This window comes from Cygnus olor, chromosome 6, assembly GCF_009769625.2.
Source record: "Cygnus olor isolate bCygOlo1 chromosome 6, bCygOlo1.pri.v2, whole genome shotgun sequence".
In the NCBI taxonomy this organism is placed as follows: domain Eukaryota; kingdom Metazoa; phylum Chordata; class Aves; order Anseriformes; family Anatidae; genus Cygnus; species Cygnus olor.
This window is the reverse complement of record NC_049174.1, coordinates 8,752,339-8,775,665: the sequence shown is the minus strand read 5'-3', so window position 1 is coordinate 8,775,665 and position 23,327 is coordinate 8,752,339. Positions and strand designations below refer to the sequence as shown.

At 42.7% G+C, this 23,327-nt stretch overlaps 1 protein-coding gene and 1 long non-coding RNA gene across 2 annotated transcripts in view; one reads left to right on the top strand and one right to left on the bottom strand.

The window, feature by feature from the left end:
- The window catches only part of ABCA12 (ATP binding cassette subfamily A member 12), an 85,324-nt gene that overhangs the window by 39,909 nt on the left and 22,088 nt on the right, over window positions 1-23,327 (top strand). The window contains exons 19-37 of the mRNA XM_040560783.1: window positions 508-647; window positions 1,207-1,326; window positions 2,461-2,551; window positions 3,916-4,095; window positions 5,544-5,850; window positions 8,421-8,535; window positions 9,873-10,202; window positions 11,085-11,154; window positions 11,255-11,389; window positions 12,073-12,228; window positions 12,965-13,142; window positions 14,692-14,910; window positions 15,569-15,765; window positions 16,163-16,323; window positions 18,077-18,301; window positions 19,377-19,515; window positions 20,824-21,076; window positions 22,279-22,365; window positions 23,233-23,326. Coding sequence (XP_040416717.1) covers window positions 508-647; window positions 1,207-1,326; window positions 2,461-2,551; window positions 3,916-4,095; window positions 5,544-5,850; window positions 8,421-8,535; window positions 9,873-10,202; window positions 11,085-11,154; window positions 11,255-11,389; window positions 12,073-12,228; window positions 12,965-13,142; window positions 14,692-14,910; window positions 15,569-15,765; window positions 16,163-16,323; window positions 18,077-18,301; window positions 19,377-19,515; window positions 20,824-21,076; window positions 22,279-22,365; window positions 23,233-23,326 — 3,197 coding nt within the window. The remainder of the gene's footprint in view (window positions 1-507; window positions 648-1,206; window positions 1,327-2,460; window positions 2,552-3,915; window positions 4,096-5,543; window positions 5,851-8,420; window positions 8,536-9,872; window positions 10,203-11,084; window positions 11,155-11,254; window positions 11,390-12,072; window positions 12,229-12,964; window positions 13,143-14,691; window positions 14,911-15,568; window positions 15,766-16,162; window positions 16,324-18,076; window positions 18,302-19,376; window positions 19,516-20,823; window positions 21,077-22,278; window positions 22,366-23,232; window position 23,327) is intronic.
- Window positions 2,164-10,285, bottom strand: LOC121071908. The gene is made up of 3 exons (XR_005820849.1): window positions 10,136-10,285; window positions 8,853-8,974; window positions 2,164-2,301 (listed from the first exon to the last, which is right to left on the bottom strand). It is a non-coding gene; the product is annotated as an uncharacterized LOC121071908 (long non-coding RNA).

Here is a 23,327-nt window from a genome sequence, read left to right as displayed (position 1 = left end):
AAACTCTAATGTTTAGAGAGATCCATCACTGAGCTTGATGTCTCCGGAGGGCTCGTGATTTATGTTAGTTGAAGATCTGCTCCACCCAAATTATCGGTGGCTTATTTTCATAAATGTTAAAAGACGAACAGCCAGCATAGCCCAGCAGTGCTTGATACTGTGCTATTTCCCAGTTGTTGATGGGATGGTTCTAGGACTTGACAGGTCACTGCTTTTTCTTGATACGTAGTTTTTCTGACTGCGCTGACATTATTAGCTCCTCTGAGTTCACAAAACTGCATTTAACCTTCAGGCACAGAATCCTGGCTTGAACGAGGAGACTCTTGATGCCTTGAGTTCAGCAACAGGAGATTTTGGGGGTGGATTGCTTTTGTCAAACCCATTATTATCAGTCAGCAAAGAGAGCCCTGAAGTCATTTGCTGGACACAGCAACAAATCAGACCAAGCTTTCTCATGTCTGGTCTACTTGTGCTCTGTGCAACTCATCTGTTTTTCTGCGCTTACAGCACCATTTTGTTTGTCCTTTTACCTGGATCTGGTCAAGACCCCAACTGGAGCTTTAATTTGGTCTTTTCTAAAACCAATGGTGTTTGGGAAGATCCTTTATACTCCAGATACCCCAGAAACTCGAGCAATCATGGGAAAGGTATGGCTCTGTTTACAGTACATCAGGATATGCCCACTCAAAAGGATTTTAATTTGTGTCTAGCACGGACTGGTTTATTTGGGAAGCAGAAGTCTGTTTTCTGTCTGTTTGCAATATTAGTCAGATTTTTTTCATAACTCTATTGCTGGTCATATGAGTCATCTTTCATCTTGAAATGAATGTTACCTCCAAAAAAAAATCATGTTGTTCTACTTTCAATAGTACAATTATTTTAAGGCTTTCAATTTATGAAGTTTCACCTCCATATTTTCAGCAAGTAACAGAGATATCTTCCAGGACAAATGCTCACCACTACATCTGGCAAGCAGGCCACTGATAGAAGGAAAGCTGACACCCAAGGCATGCTCCAAATGTCAGCTATGAGGCCATATTTTTAAGTAATTACTTAAAGGGGCATTTTGCCAGACAGTGACAAGGTGCTAAGGAAAACCCTAAAGAAACCTAATTTAGTCTTAGCAGTTTTCTTTACTTATTTTTTAAAAGCTTTCAGGTAATTAGTAAGTGGATCCTTATATGTTGTTGTGTGCTTTTTTTATAGTCTAATGCCACCTTAAAGCAGATGGCTGATCTAGCCCTGAAGTCTCAGGAATGGCTGGACAAGTCTCCTGCCATCATGAATTCACTGACTAAGTTAAATGAGACAGTTCCAATGATCAAGGTATGAGATCTTACCCTGCCCTGTCTCTCTCACAGGAGGGAGGATGGGTTTCTTCGCTGAAATAAATTGGGGTTGGAGTGACCTCGGGGACACCTGAGCTCAGGCTTCTGCCCTTGGCTTCACAGCTTCTGTGCCTTTCGGCCTGTTCCCCTAACAGAAATACTGCTGGCACACCTTTCCATGCAAATCCTCTTTCTGAAATATGTCTGTAGTATGCTCCCTGACACTGGCCATGCTGAGGGCTGCTGGAGGGCTAAGATGAGCAGGGAATGCTCTTCAGTTTGTAAATTAACTTTCTGCTCGATGGAGTGATCCAGCCAGCCAAGACCAGGCAAGAAATGACTTTTTCAGAAAATGAAACAGTATCTATAATAAACATGTAGCTTTGGTACACACATAAGAGCTAGGAGATATCTTTGTACCTCACTGAATGTAAATAAAATTTCTTTTTCCCCTCCTAAGGAGCCTAGCCTTGGTTGGCTGCAGAAAGCAGTAGGCTGCAATGCTTCGCATACTTGCTTCACATTTGCTACAGTAGAAATTGTCTCCTTTTCTTAAAAACTATGAAAATGAGATCTCTGGAACCCTAAAGCATTCAAAGATAATTTCAGTGGCTGAAAATCATTGTAATTTCTATAGTACAGAGAGAAAATCCAGAGTGGATTATGCAGAAGTGAAATGAAATATTCTCTGCTGACTGCACTTGCTGGTGGAACAATGAACTATTCAGCCAAATAAAAATCCGACAGCCAATCTCCAGCTAAATTTTGGACCCTACCCATTGTGTGCTGGCTGCGTTCACAGGACTTGAACAGACGGAAGTGAAATTTACTGCACTTTTAAGCCTCAGGTTAAACAAAGAGTATCCAAGATTTTTCCATGGGAGTCTAGTGCCTGGTGGAGAGTCAAAAGGCATCTTCTGTTGACTCCAAGTAACGTTAGTTTTCTTTTTTTCATTGCTGACATTTCCCCATCCTGAAACAGAGAATGAAGAATGGAAGGTCAAGAAAGGAGTAGGAGAGGGTTGAACAAACATTAATGAAGGCAGCTGGTCTGTTGTATTTTAGCAATACGCTAAATAAGGTCGCGGGGTTTGTGATCAAACTAATGCTTTTTCTCTTTGCTTGTTGACAGAATGCCCTGCAGAATCCTTTTGTGCAGGTTTTTATCAAGCTGATGGTGGATTTGGATGCAGTTGAACTGCTGAGTCAAATAAATGAGCTGGGTAAGTTGTTCCATATGTGCTGCCCTCCTACTTGTACTTCAGGTCCGGAAGCTGCAGAGTCACCAAACTTCAGTCATTCTCCAGTTCTGCTCTTCCGTGGCCAGTATTAGACGCTTTAGTGTGAGGCAATCTCAGCCATGATTCAAAACTCTTGAAGTCTGTCTGTGGGAAAAGACTCTTAGAAAGCAAAGGGCTCGTACGAAGAGATGTTTCTCATGAGTGCTGAAGGAATAGTAGGATGGGAATCTCTGCAGCTGATTGTGGCCACTGGAGGACACTATTTAGCCATAATTATCACTTCAAACGAGCTACCTGGGATTCAGATGGGAAATGTGGAGAGCTCACTCACATTGCATTAGTGTTCAGCTTGAAAGTTTTCTGGAGCAAAAAAGGAAAGGACCCAATAAAGGAGCACAGGCTGGTGAAGCCAGAGGCATCATTACAAAAGATGCCCTGATGGCATTTGCTGTTCCCTGATGGTCTTGCATAGTCCTTCAAGGTGAGAGGTGCTGATCTGCACAGTGGTAATCATCAGCTAACAGCACTGGTGGTTGTATCCCTTCTTAGTGTGCAGTATGGTGATTGTAGCCCCCCTCCAAGCTGGTCTTATTGCCCCTATGCACATTTTCGGTGCGTGCATACATCTCAACGTATATCTGGTTTATGCCAGCGAAAGTTATCGTAAGCCAAGAGTGGTTTTAGTCTGTTAAAGTCTGAATGATGTGAACACGCTGTTCGTGATGACCCCTGTGCTATTTCATGAGTAGCATCTCCTGTCTGAACTCCCCATAAAATCATCATGCCTGCAGCAGCTGTTCCATATTAGTTACACCACATTATGCAGTCACCTTTTAAAACAGCCAGGCAACAGCAGCATCGTTATTAAACTTCATTATCAGGTTTAGTACACACATCAGCACAACAGACATAACTTTTCTTGATGTGCTTGGATAGAGCCCATTCTCCCCTGAGACAGCAGCTCAGCAGACGTGTTGATTACATCAAAAACCATGAGATGTGGAATGAATGGTGAGCATCACATGCAAGTCTAGAAACCCAGCAGGTTAGTGGCAACTTCTGATTTGGGATGGCTGTCACATCACAGCGCTGGCATCCTCCCAAAGGCAAGCTCACGAACATATTACAAATGATTAACATAAAAATTGGGTCAACAACATGCCTTCGTTGCACTGCGAAGTGCAGAAATGTGTTTTACACTTTGTGTTTAGTATGATGTCTTTTCTTCCTTTCTGGTGTCATTGTTGGTATAAATAGCAGAATGGTTTGATGGATTTTTATTTTTATTTTTTTGCTATATGTACTGATGCTACTGGTTTTTTTTTGTTTGTTTGTTTGTTTTACAGATGACATTCGGCTGGAGTTACAGAACAACTCTGACATTGTCGATCAGTTGAACACATTAGCTACTCTTGCTGTAAATGTGTCTTCCTGCATCTCATTTAATCGCATTCGGGCAGTCAAAAGCTTAGAAGAATTGGAAAGGATGGCTAAAGAGCTCTTTCTAAAGAATGAACTTTTTGCAAGTATGTAACAGAGTCTCAAGTACTGCTGTCAGTTGAAGTTAGCCTGGTACAGGATGGGAGTCCAGCCTACACGGGTTGGCTTTCCACCAGTGACTGTTGTGGTCACAGCTTCCACAGCACAGCCATCGATTTTCACCTAGAGCTATGGGTCCTGCACATTCAGACCTCCTTATGGCAGTGTTTTACACCATCCTGTTTATATGTTCTCTTTTCTTGTACCTCTGTCGTCTTTAAAAAGAAAGCCTTTGGTCATCTGGTGTTTTCTCTTGGTTAATTGAAATAAGTTTTGCTGCCCTTAGGAGATCTTCATGCCAGAGTTTCCTTCTCTCAGGCCTCCAGAGAGAAAAGATGCTTTGATTGAAAAAAATATGATATAGTTCAATTTATTAGAAGATAATAAAGATCTTGGGATGTTCCGGTCCAGCACTTCATTATTATAATGGGTCTTCTCAGTCACACCTTTTACATTTGTGGGATTGGATTGCAGCTTCAGATCAGACCGTAGGGAGGAAAGCGGGGAATAAAAACTTATCCATTTGAATGATACAAACATGTCTTAATTCTTCAAGAATGCACAATGTCTCCTTAATTAGGATTAACTCATAAGTTCCATGACCTGTTGGGTCTTGTTCCTCATAATTTAGGTGTAGATAGAAACTTTTTCTATTCTTTGTACTTCAGGCCCCAATAATACTTGTCTAATCCCATAAAAGGAGTTTCCTCTATGTTTGCCTTCCTTTCCATTGCATGTTTCATATACGGAATAATCAGCCAAAGTATTCTGGAGAGAAAAAACATGGTAATGGCCTATATATCAAATAGACATTTTAAAGAGAAAAAAACTCCTGTCTGTCAAACTGTTTCTGGTATTCCATTTCCTAACAGAAATTTGCAAAGCTTTTATATTCCCAGATATTTTTCAGCTATGCAGGAGTTTCTGTGTGCACAAAAATATGTCCATGAACCATTGTCAATGCCACACTCCTGAGGTTTGTGTTACAGCATCACTACGTGAGCTCTGGTGACGGAGTACATTTGGGCATGTTCACGAGAGATGCATGTGCTAAGAGACATACCCGCTAGATCTGTGACAGTCTGTATTAACAGCAAGATTTTTCCAAACACAGCTGGTTATTCTGAGAGCCTTTAATTTTTAAATACTCAGTGGAAGAAGACTTGAAGCCTTTGGGGTGTATTTAGCACCTGGAATCATCGGTCACATTTGGAAGCTAGGAGGAGCTGCAGTGATGTTTGCTTTCCACTTCCAAACTCTTGATAGTGACCATAAGCAGCCTGCCCATCTGAGCATTATTTGTGCAGCAAAGAAATGAAATGATGGACTGTAATGTAGAAAAGGCTTATAAAAATGAGGAGTTCCTACATATGTGTGTACTGTTCCCATGCTATCAACCCTGACTGAAGGAAAACCCTTCCCTTTCTGTTCCAAGGTATCATTTTCAAGCTGCCTTCAAGCTGGAGCAGCCCCGTCGGTGGGGCATTGGCCCTCCCTCCTGTGCTCAACTACACCATCAGGATGAGCAGCAGGATTACACAAACGACCAACAGGATAAGGGAGCGCATCTGGACTGTGGGACCACACAACTCCACCTCGCAGAGCCAGATCTACAGCCGGGCATTTATCTATATCCAGGACAGCATTGAAAGAGCCATCATTCAGTTACAGACTGGCAAGAAGCTGGAGGAAATAGCTGTTCAAGTCCAGGCCATGCCTTACCCCTGCTACAATAAGGATATGTAAGTTTGTGGGACTTTTATCTTCCTGGTTTGTGTAAGCTCTTCTTGTCTGACTGGTGGAGTCGGCTTCACCAGCTGTGCTGGTCTCCTTAACACCTCTTCACATGGGGTAGAAATGATTTTGTGTTGTGATTTTTCAAGGGTCTGAACAAAAGGGGAGATTTTGGACCCTAGCATAAATGGCCTCTGTTTAGTTTGCCCAATCTTTTGCTTTCGGTGCTCTGTATGTACCTGAATTGTCATGGTAACTACAGGTTTTACAGCAGGTAAAATTTGCTGTGCTTGTTTTACTTCAAAAGGTGGAGCTGAGTCATGGGTCGGCAGGACTTGGGTTAAATAGGAGTGTTGGCTTGTTCTGCAGGTGTTTACGTGCAGACAGTGCGGCAGAACTTAGAAAACGTATTTATTGGGCAAAAAGAGCCCCTAGATTTATGAGCTTTGTTCCTACAGATTGCCATCCAGCTGTGCTATTTGTTATTCATTCCACTGATTCCGGCTAACATTCAGCGTACAGTGAATAGTTCTCAATCCAGGTGCCTCTCTCACAGATGCTTTAAGAAGGGTAAGAGGGAAGATGAAATTGTACCATTCATCGCCGCAGTAATGAGGGAGGAGAGAAAAGCTTTTGATGTGCCGAGTTGTCAGGGTTAACAGCCTGTTATACAGAGCAGTGCAGCATGAACCGTGTGCGGACCAGAATAAGTTCTGAATGGTAAAGTAGATCAAAAAGTTTTGGATCGCCTTCCTTTCCATTCGTCTTGAGCCAGATCTGCAGCTAATATAAACCATCTCTCTGCCAAATGCAATAGAGAGAAGCCAATTTCTCACAGCTGAGGACCTGCCCCTCTGGCAAGGCAATTTTGGTCGGCATTGGGAAGCTGGCAACATGGTACATCCTCAAAGTTATTCCCCTGTCCACAGCTGGTGGCCAAGCTGAGTGGAAAACACACAGGGAAGGGATTTCGTGTCGCTCAGAAAGCACTGAAGGATGTTCAGCAGGTAATATTGGTAGGTTGGGCAGGCAATTCACACAAACACGAGGGTCTCCTGTGGACCAAGTTTACAAACTGAACTTTGGAGTTCTGCATCTCGACTGCATGAGCTAAAAGATGACCTAGGAGCTATAGCAGAGCCCCTAACCTCCTGTGTCAGCCTGTCGTCTGCGAGCTGGGAACTTACCATCCCTCCTTAGGGTAAATGCATGCAAAGTGCCTGCCAGTATGCAGGCAGGGAACATTCAAACCAAGCCTCAACTTCTTGCAGCAAACGTGGATTATTGCTGTGAGATAGTTTTGCACAATGATTAACTGGCTGCTGCGGGCACTTACTACAGTGTTATCTGTTTCTTTGCTTGTTCTTGGGCTGCTGAAAAAACAGCTTGCCTTTGGGTTTCCCTCTCCACCCTGGATTCAGAGGGCCATGAGTTTGCTCAGTTATTAAACTACCTAAAGGTTTTGGATTTGCATCCAGTAGAAGTCATCATAAAATGGCTGTTTATCGATTCTTAGCACATAGTTACCGTCCTGGAGAGAAATAGGAGGAACATATGTACTACTACAAAGAAAGTATCGGAAATACTGATTTTTTTATAGCCTAGAGATAATGCACAAGGTGGTGATAAAAAAAAAAAAAAAAGGTGGCAAAAAATTGGTAAAGCTACCAAAATGCCTTTTCATCGTTCATTATAAATATGACTTCATTTGCATGGAAGCATTTCCTAAAAGCGCTGGTTTGGGGAAATTTGGGGCATTACAATTCAAAAATGTAATTTAAAAAAAAAGTAAATTAAAAAAAAATTGCTATTGTGGATTGAACTTTTCCCAGGAATAATACTGATTTTTTTTTTTAAAGCCAGTTTTAAAAATAAGGGAGGAAAACATAAGCCCTTTAGATACGATGAATTGAATCTCCCAATCTCCCACTGTAAAAACTTACTTTCCATCACAAAATGAGAATTGTACTTTGGGCCATTGTTGTGTCTTTTCTCAGTGCACACTTGGCATGGGAGGAAGGTTGTAAGGAGGAAGAACCAAGAATTGCGAAGCCCACGTTGCAGACCTGGATCTGTAATACCCATCCTGTGGGGCAGCTGGACAGACACTCTGAGGGCAAGCACTGATATCCAACCTCAAGCACCAGGAAATATGGCCAGATAACAAAATTTGGCCATTATATTTATTGACAGAAGGGCTGGCTGACGGGGTGTTTCCAGGTTGGATGCACCCCACCAGAGAGCCAGGAGATGCCACTGCCAATGGTGGTTTCTTCTGCTCATGCCAGTGGTGCTGCTGAGCAAAACTGCTTCCAGAACCTGGCTGGAAATCCCTGTGTGATTTAATAAACTTTTTTTTTTTTTTGAACAGCCAGGAGTTTCATGAATAGAAAATCCAATGCAATGGAAAAATAGCCTTTTTTTGTTGTTGTTGTAATTATTAATTATACTTCACATTTTGAAATATAAGCATGTCTTTTCCTGTGCCAAAGTATTATTCTGAGAAATATATTCTGTATAAAGCTTTAATCCCCAGAACATTTTGTATTCAGCTAAAGCCTGCATTTGCCTTTTACAGGTTCTTAACCAGCGTGACCTACTCTCTTCCATTTGCTCTGATGGCTGCCTGGGTGCTGTTTATAGCTGATTTTGTTAAAACACTTGTTCAGGAGAAAGATCTGAGGCTTTATGAGGTACACTGAAACTTTCTGGGGCATGTAAAATTATAAACAGATTTTCCTTATTAGTGAGTTGTAGGTCCCATGTGCAACATTAAATGGAGCAAAACAAGCATTAAGGAAAATAATATTCCATATACCTATTGTCTGGCCTGCAGTGTTTGAATTCTGACATTGTAACCAAGCACAAGAATGTAGAAGTGCAGGGCATTTGCCCTTGAAGTGGTGAGAATATTGCTTTGCCATGCTGAACACTGGAAACATGGGGACCTCACAAAATTACAAGTTTTCTGAAGATTTAAAGCTCCCTGAAAATTGAGTTTGAGTCGTACCTACTGGGAACAAAGACACAAAGGGACTTTCTTCCTATCCTTGAAGTTATTATACTTAATAATTCAGAGGGTGCTACATTTTACATCAGCTCCTCTGAAATGAAGTCCTTCCTTCAGGTTGCCTATAAGAAAAGAAATGACATTGAAACATAGGGAATTTACTGCAGTAACTTGGGTTTTCAGTATGAGCACAGGCAACAGATGAACAGCAAAGAACTTTTTGTAAAGCTAAGCTTCAGCAAACAACAAAAGCTTAGGCAGATTTGGTTTTTATCTGGTACCATGGAAATATATTAATTCACCAAAAAGCCTTTCTAAGAAAGGGCACCTTATGAACTCCAATGAGACAGACAATGACTGAACCCCAATAGCTAGTTGACGGCCCCATTAGTTCCCAGTATAGTTTTGGGAACCCACTTCCGTTGTCTCTAAGACCTAGGGTGTCAGTTTTCTGTTTAGGTGTGTTATCAACAACAAGACAACAGCATTGGTCATTTCTTTTGGGTTCAGCAATACAAATTTACAGTTCTATAGGTCTTGTGGCCTTGATCATCAGCTAATATAAATTAACATCACTTCTGTATAACCATGCTAAGTTATCTCTTATGTATTGCCTTGGGGATGTGTGTGAAATGGCTTAGTTTCAAAGGGACCTAAGAGTTTTTATGTTCAAGCCACCGAGTCAAATAGCATTATTTAAAAAAAAAAATAACCAAAATACTTTAGAAAGGTTACAAACGTAATGCCAGCAGCTGCTTTGCAACTTGCGTGTTGCGGCACATGATGCTTGCAGATCCTGCCCCTGCTGTTCGTTTGCAATGGACTGCTTTGCAAACCCAGGGCATTCCAGAAATGTGGGAGCATGGTTTCTCCCTAGTTATCAACAGAGCAGTATGCCAAAGTAGGAAAGAGCATATTTTGTTTGTGTGCCCTATTATCACTGAAAAAAAAATCTCTTAATAAACATTTGCCATTTGTAATTCTTTCTTTTTTTTTTCTTTTTAACCCTTCTCTCTGTAGTACATGAAAATGATGGGTGTTAATGCAAGCAGCCATTTTATCGCCTGGTTCATAGAATGTGCCATCTTCCTTCTAATCACTGTCACCTTCCTCATTGTTATCCTAAAAGTGGGTGACATCCTTCCCAAAACAAACACATCACTCTTGTTCCTGTACCTCATGGACTACAGCCTGTCCATCATAGCCATGAGCTACTTCATCAGCGTTTTCTTCAACAACACCAACATAGCAGCGTTGGTGGGCAGTCTCGTGTACATCCTCACCTTCTTCCCCTTCATTGTGTTGCTTGTCATTGAAAATCACTTGAGCTTCTCAGTGAAGAGCCTACTGGTAAGTTCTGCTTTTCAGTAACAGGGATTATGTGTGTGGAAGCAGGCATTCGCCTTCAGTACACTTCAGTTGTTATTAAGGCTTGTGTCACAATTATACATGAATTCTAAATTCTAAATTCCTTTCTAAATTCCATCAGTGGGTGTTGACAGGTATGACAGCACGTAACAGGAGAGCTGGCCATGGCCTGGTTCAGGGAGGCCTGGAATTAGTGGTGTTCTAGGACTGAACACAATACTTGTGCCATTTTAGGGAGTTACCACCTGCCCACTGAATCAGAGTAGTGTGAACCCTCGCAAATTGCAAGGCAAAAATGGGTTACCTTCAGCCACCACGAGCAGCAAGGCTGGTCAGTAAGGAATTTAGGTTTCAGGACTGTGAAGGAGGGCTGGCTCTGCTTGTCCTTTAGTTGTATGTATTTCAAATTCATAGTCACGGAAAGAGACATAAAGCCATGTCTCTTACCAAGGGTAGAAATAAATAGGTATTAGGTTCCAGAAGCTGTACTTGTTTTCTTTGAGTCCACCAAATTTGAGAAAGGACACCTGTTAATTCAAGTGGTAAAATTATTAGCCCCCTCAGGTAATTTTCAATCACAACTTTATTTCAAAAGCCTAAATTAAAGCCCTGAATGAGGGATTAAGTTGGGTACTGGGAGTAGAAGCAAAAGGAGGGAAGTCTGTAAGGAGTTATTACAGACCATCACAGAAGCACTGTCCATCATAAGCCTCATCCACTGCTCTTTGTGACTGTTGGAAAAAATCTCCCTCATTTTTCTAGCTGTTGTACCAAGTCAGTGAGGTACCTGATTGGTTGTCTGACTTGATTTCTCTTTGAGACTAATTCAAAAATTGTTTGTTTTCAATTTTGTTTATTCCTCAGAGCCTGTTGTCCCCAACTGCGTTCAGTTATGCAAGTCAATACATTGCTCGCTACGAGGCACAGGGCATAGGTACGTTTATTGTACAAAAAACTAGTATTTGAGTTCCCATGGATGTGATGTTTCATTAACTAATATGGATTCTGTTGTATTTCTAAATTCCTTTCTGCAGGTCTGCAGTGGGACAACATGTATAAATCCCCAATGATTGGAGACAACACCTCCTTTGGCTGGATGTGCTGGCTCATTCTGATAGACTCCTTCATTTACTTCATCCTGGGGTGGTATATAAGGAATGTATTCCCAGGTAAGGATATGTTGCATTGAGGTTGCTGCTGTACCATTTCCTTTGGAAAACAATGAATACAACACTGGCTGATTCCAGTCTGCCCGCACAGGATATTTCTGTTCCTAGACCAAAGGGCCCATGACTTAAGTGGTGGATGTCTGAGTATTAATGAAACTGGGACAAGACAGAGGGAAAAATAGGGTTCTTCTGCATATCGTGTGGGTAGGTGAAACCCATAAGGAAGCTGAAGCCAAGGACACAGGAGGGTATGTTTGCTGTCTGGTTGGTGAAAATGAGAACAGAGCATGTTAGCCAGCATTTGTCAGCTGAGTGATTATGGGTTGCGTTACTTATATCATTCGATTTCAAAAAGTAATTCCTGCCTTGGGCAAGAGCCAGTACATTTGTCTTTTGCTTTTCTTCCCCACCTAATGAAGCAGTCCACTGGCACACAGAAATCTACCCAGTGGAAAAATGTAAAGTACTCCAACCCTCCGGCTATGAAGTTACTCAGAATAACAAATTAGCAAATGCTTCCTATTGTGCCAATTAAGGGAAAATCCTCTACCAAGTATCAGTAGTACATGAAGCACATCAAGAGAGGAGAGATCTCTACGGAGTTCATTTTTTGTTATTTTGAGTGCAATCTAATAGTGGTGCTTTCTGCAGATACCTGGATGAGTTTCTTTTTCTTCTTGCAGGACGATATGGCATGGCTGCTCCCTGGTATTTCCCGTTCCTTCCATCTTACTGGCTCGAATACAACAGTTACCTCCCCTTCTGGAGTGAGAAACAAAGAGGCCTCTTCTTCAGCAAGCTGATGCTAAGGAAAGAAACTCCCCTCAACAATAAGATATGTATGTGAATTCTACATGGGCTAGCAGTGCCAACTTACACTTCAAGTAAACAAAGTGGAATTTGTAAAGGGGCACTGCTCTCAGAAAGCGCATTTCTGTGTTAATCCTTATTTTGTAGCACAGAAAAAAATGGAAACTGTTGCTTACCTGAATGGAAATTTGGCTTTTAAATTTTCCTTTTTCTTCCTATTTGATATGGAAATCCACTACTGATATTCACATTCATATTTGTGTATACTGTGGTTTGGCAGATACCTTAGATGCATATACCTCACCCTACAATGCTCTGCGTAGAAAAACACACTTTTGTTTGTGCAAGCAAAAAGAAGTTTCCACTTGTCAAAAGGGATATGTGCTGCTTTGTTTGTTTCTTTAAATATTTAGCCTGTAAAATGTAGTGAGCTCACACATACAAGCTTGCTGATTCTACCTAACAAAAATAATTTAGTAGTTTTGCTGTGCTTTCTTAGTATAGATTATGTTAGGTGCTCTGAAACGTCTAAATATGAGACCTTTCAGAAGTGATTAACACTTACTGTCAGGAGTTGTAAGAAGTTGCAGAAGTGAAAAGGAGAAATCCGGAAGAGCTCAAAATGATTCAGATCCTCTGAAATGTTCTCTACATTCCTTGTTGAAAGGCACCTACCTTTGCTGTATTTTATGCTATAAAAAGCCCTGCTTATTTGTAAGATGAAAAAAAGTAACTGTCCTCTGCCCCTTCCCTTTGGTGTTGTAGGTGCCCCCCCTCCTCACCTGGAGCCAGAGCCCACTGACCTGACCTTGGGAGTCTCCCTCCGTGGCATAACAAAGGTTTATGGATCCAAAGCTGCAGTGGACAACCTCAGCCTCAACTTCTACGAAGGGAATATAACTTCCCTGCTGGGACACAATGGAGCTGGGAAAACGACGACCATGTATGTGCTCTTTAAAGTTGGGATGTTTTATACTGTGGGGCATGGCAGGGTGAATGAGAGAGCAAGTGGGGCTGTGCAGGGTTGGGGAGCTGAATAAGATGCTTTATTAGGACAGATCTCTCCTGCAGTTTTATCTTGGTCTTGGACAACCTCAGCTGTCCCTTCATCTGTTAGAATTAAAGCTCCTTTGCTGCTTAGGAATATGCTTTTTAGTCTGGTAGGATCACTGTAATACACAGCACAGCGGCTGTTGCAGCATTTTGTTCCATGAGGTTTTGGTGCCTGGGGCTGGGTTGCTCTGAAAGCTGTGGGTAGCTTTGCACATGCCAAAGTTGAAATGATATTAGCACAAAAGCTTAATAAAGGTATATTTCAGCTGTACAGACTCATGTGTTGACTGGGCTGGGATGGCAGTAGGTTAATACATTGGCCTTCCAGCCTTTCTAGCCTTGCCATTTATAAATTATTGTTTGAGTTGTTAGATAAAAGCAGTAAAACAAACCTGTAGAACTTGATTTCTCCACTGATATATATATATGCATCACTCTGAAAGCAACATTAAGTTGATAAATAGAAGCCCCAGAAAAGCCAAAATCAGTAAGACAGATGTGTGCTTCATCTCAGCTTATTAGAAATTCATCTCATGTCCTCTTTGTGAAGTGTAGGCAAAGGTGATGTACAGAAAAATATAATGGCTTCTTGAAACTTAGTGCAGGCTTGAAATCCCGAGTAAGGTCACAAGTTACTTCTCCTCTCCTTTTTAATGAGGGTTAAAAGTCCCAGGAGAGGGAGCAACACGGGGAAGGTGAAAGGCAGTCTGAGATGCATCTTCTCCCTTTACTCCCTGCAGGACAGCTTTAAAAACAACCCATATTATGTAAGTAGTTATTCCAAGCAGAAGGTGTTTGACTCGGGTCTGTTAGGTAGGTAGCATTACTAGGTAGTATTATTAGCTTGAACTAGTTGAAAGTGCTGCCCTCTGTGAGGTGCCTTGCCTGGAAGTCCTCTCCCATTCCTTCTTAATAATGGCAGTGAAATCAGGTTTCCCTGCCATGATGTGGTTAGTATGATGAAGATGTGGTTTGCAATCTCTGATGTGGTTAGCAGTATGAGGCTGTCTGGATGCTGCAGACAAACCTCAAAGAATGAAGAGTAACTGCATTACCTGAATTACCAGTGATTAAATGGGAAGTGAAGGGCATTCATGAGTATCGATGTACGGGACACACTGTGGTCTGAGTTGGAGAGGGGAAGACCAAGGAAGATAAAAGTATATGTGAAAAGTAGCCAGAGTTCCATGCGCAAACTTGGTACTTGCCCTCACAATCCTACAGAGAGGGAGGAGGATGTTCTTTGATGTTAATTGGCCACTGCTCTGCCCAAGCATGGCAGGCAGCAGAAGAAGCTGTGTTCTGTTATTTCTGGCTGCAAGGAGTGCGGTGGTGATGGAGGGAAGCTTTGCAAGTAATGATAGGTACAGGACCATGTGGAAAAAAATCATGTCTGGCTTTCTACTTAACTTCCTTTACAATTTATTTTTCCCTTTCAGATCTATTTTGACTGGGTTGTTCCCTACATCATCAGGTACTATTGTTGTCTATGACAAAGACATCAGGACTGATCAGGAGGTTATCAGGAAGAACATGGGTGTGTGCATGCAGCACAACGTGCTCTTCAACTACCTCACCACGAAGGAGCACCTGCTGCTCTATGGGTACATCAAAGTCCCTCACTGGAGTAAAGAAGAGCTCTACCAAGAAGTTAAGAGGTATAAAACCAGCAGGGTTGGGGAAGAGTGAGAGGGCTCTGAAAATTACTGTGTGGTAGTGCCATTGCCCCTACAAAGCTCAAATGAATGGTTTTGAGCACAGTTGCAGACCCAGCCTGGAGTTCAAATAACGCCTTGGTCTGCCTAGAGGAGGATATTGAGTGTTGAAATCTGGGGCTGTAAGAAAACAACGTCTTTTCTCCAGGGGGTTCACAAGCTTCTCTGGCAATTCTTTGGAGATGAATTTATCGGCCTAAGGGTCTGGTCCTTGCTTCTTTACAATTTTCCCCAGAAAGGGATTTAATCAACCAGTCAGAAAGATGATGTCGGCTTTATTGGTTCTGCGGAGAAGTGAAACAGCCAGAACATCCCAGGGAATTTGGATCTTGGTGTTCTCTGTTGATGAGGTTGAGCCTTTAACCTTGGCTTGTCAGATGGAAACTTTGAAAACATCCTAAAAAAAGATTTTTTAAATTAAAGTCCCAGTGGCTGAGCTATAGGATGAATCATCTCAGTGCACTGTGACCATTTAGTAGAGCAGTCCATACTTGAGCAGTTTTTCATTTGCAGTTATGTTTTTTGGGTATTTTCAGATTCCCTGCTTTTAAAAGATGCCTGAAGGACAACCTCTGGGGGTTGTTTTTTCTTTGTTTTGAAGGACTTTGAAGGAGACTGGACTGTACAGCCATCGTCATAAGCTAGCTGGTTCCCTGTCCGGGGGAATGAAGAGGAAGTTGTCTATAGCTATTGCTCTCCTGGGTGGATCAAGGGTGGTAATCCTGGATGAACCAACCACAGGGGTGGATCCGTGCTCTCGGAGGAGTATTTGGGAAATTATCTCCAAGAATAAAAAAGGTACTGTGATGAGATGAGATGCTGCTCAGTCACAAAAGTGATTTGTGTCGCTTGGAAATACGATATCAGTGGCTTTGAGAAGCGGTTTTTGGAGGCCACAGAGAACTAGCTGTGGGGATCTGGGACTTTGCAGAGCTTCTGGGTGCATTCCAGGCTCTTCTTGTAAGTTCACAATGTCATTTGAAAATAAACTTTACGATAATACACAACTTATGATAGTAACTTTCAACTTCTCTCTAATGTTGTCTTTCATCCAGTTTCATTATTAATTTCCAAAAAGCACAGTTGATTTTTCACCTGATGCTCTGCGTGCCCTCATTCAGTGAAGCTTTCACCTGTCCTATGTAATCCTGTATGTCTGTTCTGTGTTGGTTGACATCAGTTTTCTGTTTCCCAGGCAGAACCATCATTCTTTCAACACATCACTTGGATGAAGCAGAAGTACTGAGTGACCGAATCGCCTTCCTGGAGCATGGGGGGCTCAGATGCTGTGGGTCTCCATTCTACCTCAAGGAAACGTTTGGTGATGGATACCACCTGACACTCACAAAAAAGAAGGTTTGTGTCAGAGTCCTACAAATTTAGCCTCATTTTAAGATAAATGTGTGATGTTATGATAGACATCTTGGGTGGGAAACTGAGTCAGTATGACGTGAAGGAAGGAGGCAAGTCAGTGTCCCACAGAAATGAAGCACATTGCAGAAGGTTCATCTTAGTCTTAGATCTCTGCCATGGAATGGTTATTTCAGTCTAATTTCTCTTCCATGGAATGGATTCTTTATGTGACCGTTTTATTGCAGGGTGAAAATGGGATGCATTTTGGGTTGAAACTTTTGGTTTTGGACACACAGGTTAAAGCACATGCTGGCTTTGTAAACATGTAACTACAGCCTGTAGATTGCTATTAAGAACACTTTCTTATATGCTCCAGCCACTGAGGTACACAAGGCACAGTGCACTGTGCTCTCTGGCTCACTCTGTCTGTCCTGTGCTGGAATTCACACACTTTTATAGATAAGTTTCCTTCAGAAAGACAGCCTATATGGAGAGTTCCCCAAAACATAGGAGTCTTAGCTGCAGATCTAACAGACAAGGCAGAGGTGTGAATCTGAGCCTCCTGTGCCCAGGTGAGCAATGCAATCCTCTTTACCCTCCCTTCCCTTCTGGCCCTGGCTCCCTTTCATGTCCCTTGGTCATAGTCACCACGGCAGGTACTGCAGGGAGCAGACGCAGAGATGCCTGGTGTTTGAGCCCACATGTAGCATGAGCTCTCAGCAGCTTCATCTCTGAAGGTGAGCATTGAGGCTTGCTCAGGGATGCTGTTGGCAGGAGCTGAGGATGGAAGCAGTACCAAAGTGGTTGTGTTGGATGCAGAGAGAGGCACCAAAGAGCTCCTGAAGATCTGCATGTGAGCACGCTGTGTCTCAGGGAGAGATGCTGACAGAGCACGTTCCTTGAAGCAGAGGGAGGATCTCCAAACCAGCCGCCAGGGAGGACATCATACCAGGCCCTGCGACCCTCAACAAGCAGAAATTTCAGCTTTCTGCTTTGTTGGAAAAGAACAGGGTCTCTGTGAGGGTTAAAGGCAAGGCCAGGTGCAGAGTGTGAATTCTGGAGTTCAGAGATAAGAGATGGGAAAGGCCTGTGGATAGTACCTGGCCTGAGGCAAAATATTTGTTCTGCTGTTTGCAAGGAGGGAGGAACTCTGTTCTTAAAGCCTTTATTACAGTGCTGTTGGTAGCCCCAGCACACAGAATAACACACAGATACTGTAAGAGATCAGCCCCTCTTCCAAATTGCTGGCAGTATAGATAGAAAAAATGAAAAAGGACCCATGTGCAAGCCCTGTTTTTCATGGGGAAAAAGGTTGTAATTGTGCTGGCAGCCAAGTTCAGGTGTCAACTCTCCCTTGTGGCTAGGCTTTTTGTCCGTACTGTAAACCCTCTAGCTGGTACAAAATGGTCAATCTGTCCCAGTCCCTGTATGCTTGTGGACAGAGGGAGCTTGGTGAGCTCTGCATGGACCAAGATGGGCACAGTGTAGTCCAAAAAGTCCCCAGAGCTCATCTCTTCCTCAGCACAGTGAGGGGCAGGGATTCTGTGCCACATCTTTCAGTCTTCTTCAAATGCCAGAAACCCAGTTTCATCTCCTTTTAGTGTGTAAACTGAAATATTGCCTGTCTGGATTAAGTTTGCCCACTGGTTATACTGCAGGACAGAATTTGGGCTGAATCCTGCAGCAGGAATATTGACCTCACAGTCCTTGACCTCACAGCCCTCTCATTGACCAGAGCATTTTCCTTCTTTTTCAGAATATGATAGAGGAGTGTGACACCGCAGCAGTGACCTCCCTGATCCAGTCCCACCTTCCAGAGGCTTATCTCAAGGAGGACATTGGTGGGGAGCTCGTGTACGTGCTTCCCCCCTTCAAGTCAACAGTCTCGGGGGCCTACCAGGCGCTTCTCAGAGCCCTCGATACCAGCTTGAGTGATCTCCACCTTGGTTGCTATGGGATTTCAAACACAACCGTGGAAGAGGTATGAGCACAGGACTCGATTAAATGAAATGTTATTAACTTCCCACAACTGTGTAGGTCTGCTTTCTGGGGTAGGTGATGGCGTGTTTGGGATGTGGCAGTCACAGGCAAGGGAAGAGGTGGTTTGGTTTCTCACTGTGCTACGTTTATGAACATGCGAGCATGTAGATGAATTCATCGATCTACTAAATCTACTAATGCACAAAGCATACCACTGTCTTACCTTGCTAAGACCTTTCAGCATTTTACCCAGAAAATAAGATGTTGGAGTTAGACAGGGGAGAGAGGGCAAAGACACATTTCTGTTTGAGGTTTGCTTCTCACTGCCATGAATATGGGGTTGTCTCTAGACAGTTAGAAAACAGTCTAAATGCTAAACTTCAGCATGGATGCTGCCGTGCACAAGTGTGTCACCTGGAGCATCTCAGAGTAACACAGGCATCTTCCTGCCCACAGAAAATCTCTTGTCATAATAAACACAATAACCACAAACATTTAGTTACATCAGAAACAAAAAGCAGCTTTAAACAATGAGTTTTAAGAAGTAGTTTTAAATGATGCAACCTTCCTCTTGCAGTGGAGACGCAGAGTTTGTCACCTTTCTGTCCAGAAATCCATGTTTATTTGTGTTGAAGTAGTCAGGATTGTCAGAGGCTGGAGAGGAAAATATCCCAGGGAGACAACCCTACTTGTTTCTTTACTGATGCCAAGCAGGGTAAACTGCCTGTGTGCTGAAATGCAGCTTCTTTAACACCTACTCAGTAGTCATGGTAGCAGGGTGGCATTAGGGCAAAGTAAGTCCAACTGTGGGCAGCTGCAGAAGTTTAGTTTGCCACTGCTGCAGCAAGAGAGGTGACAGGTAGCTGGACAAAAACTATTTTATACTGAAAAAAAGTGAATTTCTCCCTCAGAACACAAAGGGAACAAAAAGAGGATTGTCATCCGCGATTGCTCCACAAACACCGACAGAGTAGGAATGGGAGCTACAGAAGCATGTAGGAGAGTGGATTCTGATTATTGGTTTGGAAAATGGAGTAATTTGGACCAATTTTCCTTTATGTTTTCTTGCTGTGTAGGTGTTTCTCAATCTGACAAAAGAGCTAGGGAAGGACCCACAAGACGATACTGAACTGCCTCAACAACTGCCTGGAGCCAGTGGTCAAATTGGTAGTGACGAAATGTCTGTGAACACGGATACCTTCACGGAGAGAGATGGTACTGAATTACCTCCAGGTTTTATTCCAGATTTGTCACAGATGCAAAAAGTGAACGATAGACTGATCTGAGCTTTCCTGTCCTCTTTCTATGTTGGAACCCACGTTTCACCCAACCAGGAATCACAAAACCAATTAATCACTAGAAGCACAGCACTCAACAGTTGTTTAGATCCACTGGTTTGGAATGTCTGAATCGCAGAACAAATTACAGAGGGGGCTTGTTTGTATCTGCTTCCCTTTAATTTGATTCAGGTTTAATCTAATCAAACTTAGTATGTGGGTGAAGGAGCAAAGGTATACCTTTGAAAGTAATTGCTGTAATTGATGCAGATGTTTATTTCTACACAATTAGTAGAATTTGAGAGAAACTTTGTGGAAACCCCTTAGCCTGCTGCAAAAGCAGCACAGCTCTGAGCTGGATCTTTCTTGAAGCTCTTTGCTGTGTCCCAACCATTCCAGTAAGGGCAAACAGCAAAAAGGGCCAGACAGTGGCATAAATTCCCCTTCAGAAGAGAGTCAAGCTACACCATTATCTCCGAGAGTTTGAGAGCTGCAGAAGGTGGCATGGTCCAAAAAAATCCTGAACATCCTTTCTGACAAAGAAAACTTTCTTACTTATGAATATATCATTTACAGTTAGGGTAACAGTTAAGGGACGACACAGAGGCATTTTCATACTTGCTTCTCAAAGCTGACCTGCACTGGAGATGTGCAGCTCCATAAACAGTAACTCAGACATGTAGAGAAGTGTTTTATGTCATGCCTAGTGAGAGCACTGAAGATGATTTGCTTCGTGTTGTATTATATAGGTTAATATTTTATGGAGAGGAATAGGTTGCACAGGGTTTGGTTCCGCTTTTAAAGTGCTGCAAACTTGTCCACGTAAGTGATCAATTAGTTTGTGCCTTTTTTCTTGTTCCTGAATGAATTCTCTTATTGATTTGTCTGAGGACCTGCTTTCTCAATGACGAGAATTTTCAGTTTGCAAATATAAAAGTTGCAACCAGGTAGGTAGGATGTAGATAACTTGTTGCATCTGGAAGTGTGCATTCCTCTTGCAAGATGTCAAAATGCATACCATGTGTATGCATTTGAAATCAAGCTAAAAATTGGTGTTACTGAGCTCATGACTCAAGACAAAACCTGAATCCTGTCCAAAGAGGGTATGTTCCAACCTAGTAGTTCTGATTTTTCCATCTGAAAAGGGAGAGCAGGTAGCCAAGGTTATTCCCTGGGACCTATAACTGTTATTTCTCTGCATTTTGCAAATACTGATCCATGACGAAATGTGTTCTTTTGTGCCCAGATCAGCTCCTGATCAGGTCAAAGAGCCTGCAAGGTTTGCCATTGCTGCTTAAGAAAACATCAGCTTTATTCATTAAGAGATTCCACCATACCCGGCGGGATGTCAGAGGCTTCATTGCTCAGGTCATCCTCCCAGTCCTCTTTGTGATGGCAGCAATGGGACTTGGGACGCTGAGAACTAAGGAGACTGAATATCCAGAACTGATTCTTTCCCCCTCTCTGTACGGCACATCTGACCAGGCAGATTTCTTTGGGTGAGTGCTGTTTGTTTTCATCCTTAAACTCGCTGGTTTATAAAAGCCAGTTGTTATCATCAGGATTATTTTTAAGCAAATACAGTGGAAAAGTATCATGCAGATAACAAGTAGTGATAAAATCCTGTTCCTAGGGGTTTTCTAGGGGAGATGGCTTGGCTTAGACCAGCAATCAGAAAGCTTTAGAAAAACAACCTCTCAGTTGGAATTAACTCTGAAATATATGAAAAATATTCGTTGTTGTGTTTGCCATTGGAGTCTTCTGTCCCTGTGACAGCCATGCTGCCTTGAAAGGATTTTTTAAAAAATATATTTACTCTTCCCCTGATGTGAAATGGAGGTGCCACATTAGTTGGCTCCAACATTACAACTGCAGGATCAAGTTCTGTTCATCTTGCGAACTGGCTGCATTGCCCTCCCCTCTGGTAGTACAGGACATGCTGTCTCGCCCAGGACTCACTAGTCCAAGGCATGCAGTGATCTGAAGAGCATGATTAGGACGTTACCACCGAATGATTTCCTTGTGCTTAAAAATCCCATTACCAAAAGGAATATAATTTGTCCCGTCCTGATGTCATGAGGTGAACTGCTTTCTCCAGTGGTTCTCAGCTTTAAGAGAGCAATATAAAATTAATCTGGAACATCATTACAAATCACACATCTGCTCTCAGGTGTTCTTTCCCAGGACTGCTCATGCCTTTCTGCTTCAGTACTGCTAGATGGGGGAAGGAGACACGTGTCTCTGAGTCCTGTATTCCTAAAGCTCTCTTCTTCTCCTGATGGATAAATGCTAGATAGCTGGGTGAGGAGGGAGGAGCATCTTTCTGAATGACCTAAAACAAATGGACTTCACATATGTGAGAGCTGATTGAGACGAGACTAGAAGTTATGCCTGAAAATTGCAGTAGATGCTTTTTCCCTGGAAACAGAGTTTTGATTGTTCAAAAGCTCCTCAGTATCTCGCTTCGATCTGGAGGCAGCAAGTCACCAGAGTAGGAGTGCAGTGCTAAGCAATGACCAGTCCTTTTAAACCTGTGCTACAGCCCTCATGTGCTGCTTTTACTTAAGTGGTTTGCAAGACTAGCACCACAAATAATCATTTATTTAGCATCATAAATAAATCTTATTTCATTCAGACAGCTTTCTTCTGCTCAGTGGTAGTGGAAGAACCTTGAACTTTTATTTTTATTGTTATATTTTAGGAATTTCAATGAAACCACGGATGCTTTAGTTGCATCGATGCTTGCTTTCCCTGGGACAGATAACACATGCATGAATGCAAGCAATTCGTAAGTAGTTCTTGTTTTATTTTCCCATTTAAATCCTGTCTGCAAGAGATTTGACATAACCCTATTAGACAACAGACCCTTAATAGCCATCTTTGATCATCTGCAGAATTTGCATGTGCGGGTGCCACATACAGAGAAAAAATACCTCCTGCCTGTCTCCAGACAGACTTGCAGACTCAGCTCACTAGAAAATATCCAGGAGGGCTTTTGAAGGCAGGTCCTAGCTCACTGCTCCCCTTACAGATGGAGCTGACTGGATGAAGGTCAGTCTTGAGCTGAGTTGTCCTGATTGGTTTGAAGCAAACCTCAGCCCTGGTGAGAGCCCACATGGCTTGGAGTGAAGGCTCACATCTGCCAGCACAAAACTGTAGATATGCTTGAAGACAGCAAGCTATACACTGCTTTAAGGCTGAGGCTGGAACTTCTACACAGTCTCAGGGCCTTGAACCTGGTGGTTTTGTTTGCCTGAAGAAGTATCCACCACCCTAAGTGGATTCCTGTACTATGAGTAGTAAAAGAACATTTTTGGTGATGACAGGATGCCAGGATGAGAGCAGGTTGACCCCATACCTGGGAAGTTTGGCCTGGGTGAGCTATCTCCTTACGAGGCCCACTGCGGTAATGAAGAGGTGTCTGGGTTCTTTCTAATCAGCTGAATGAATCCAGGCATGGAGAACTGTGGTGAGGGTTCTCTACCAAGTCAGCAGGAGGACAAATACTCCCTCAAGCCCCCAGAGCTGACTAGAAGGTCTGTTATTCCACTGAATCTACTCACTTCCATCTTTGCTGTCGTTAAACGTGACATCAGTTAGGATCGTTTATGCCTCGGTATAGAGAACCTCAGAGGAAAATGTGTTTCATTTTCAGGCAGTGTTTAAGTGAAGACATGCTTGGCCCTTGGATTACCAGTGGAAACCCCCAAACCAAGTATTCTGCCTGCAACTGCACAGATGGCATCCAGG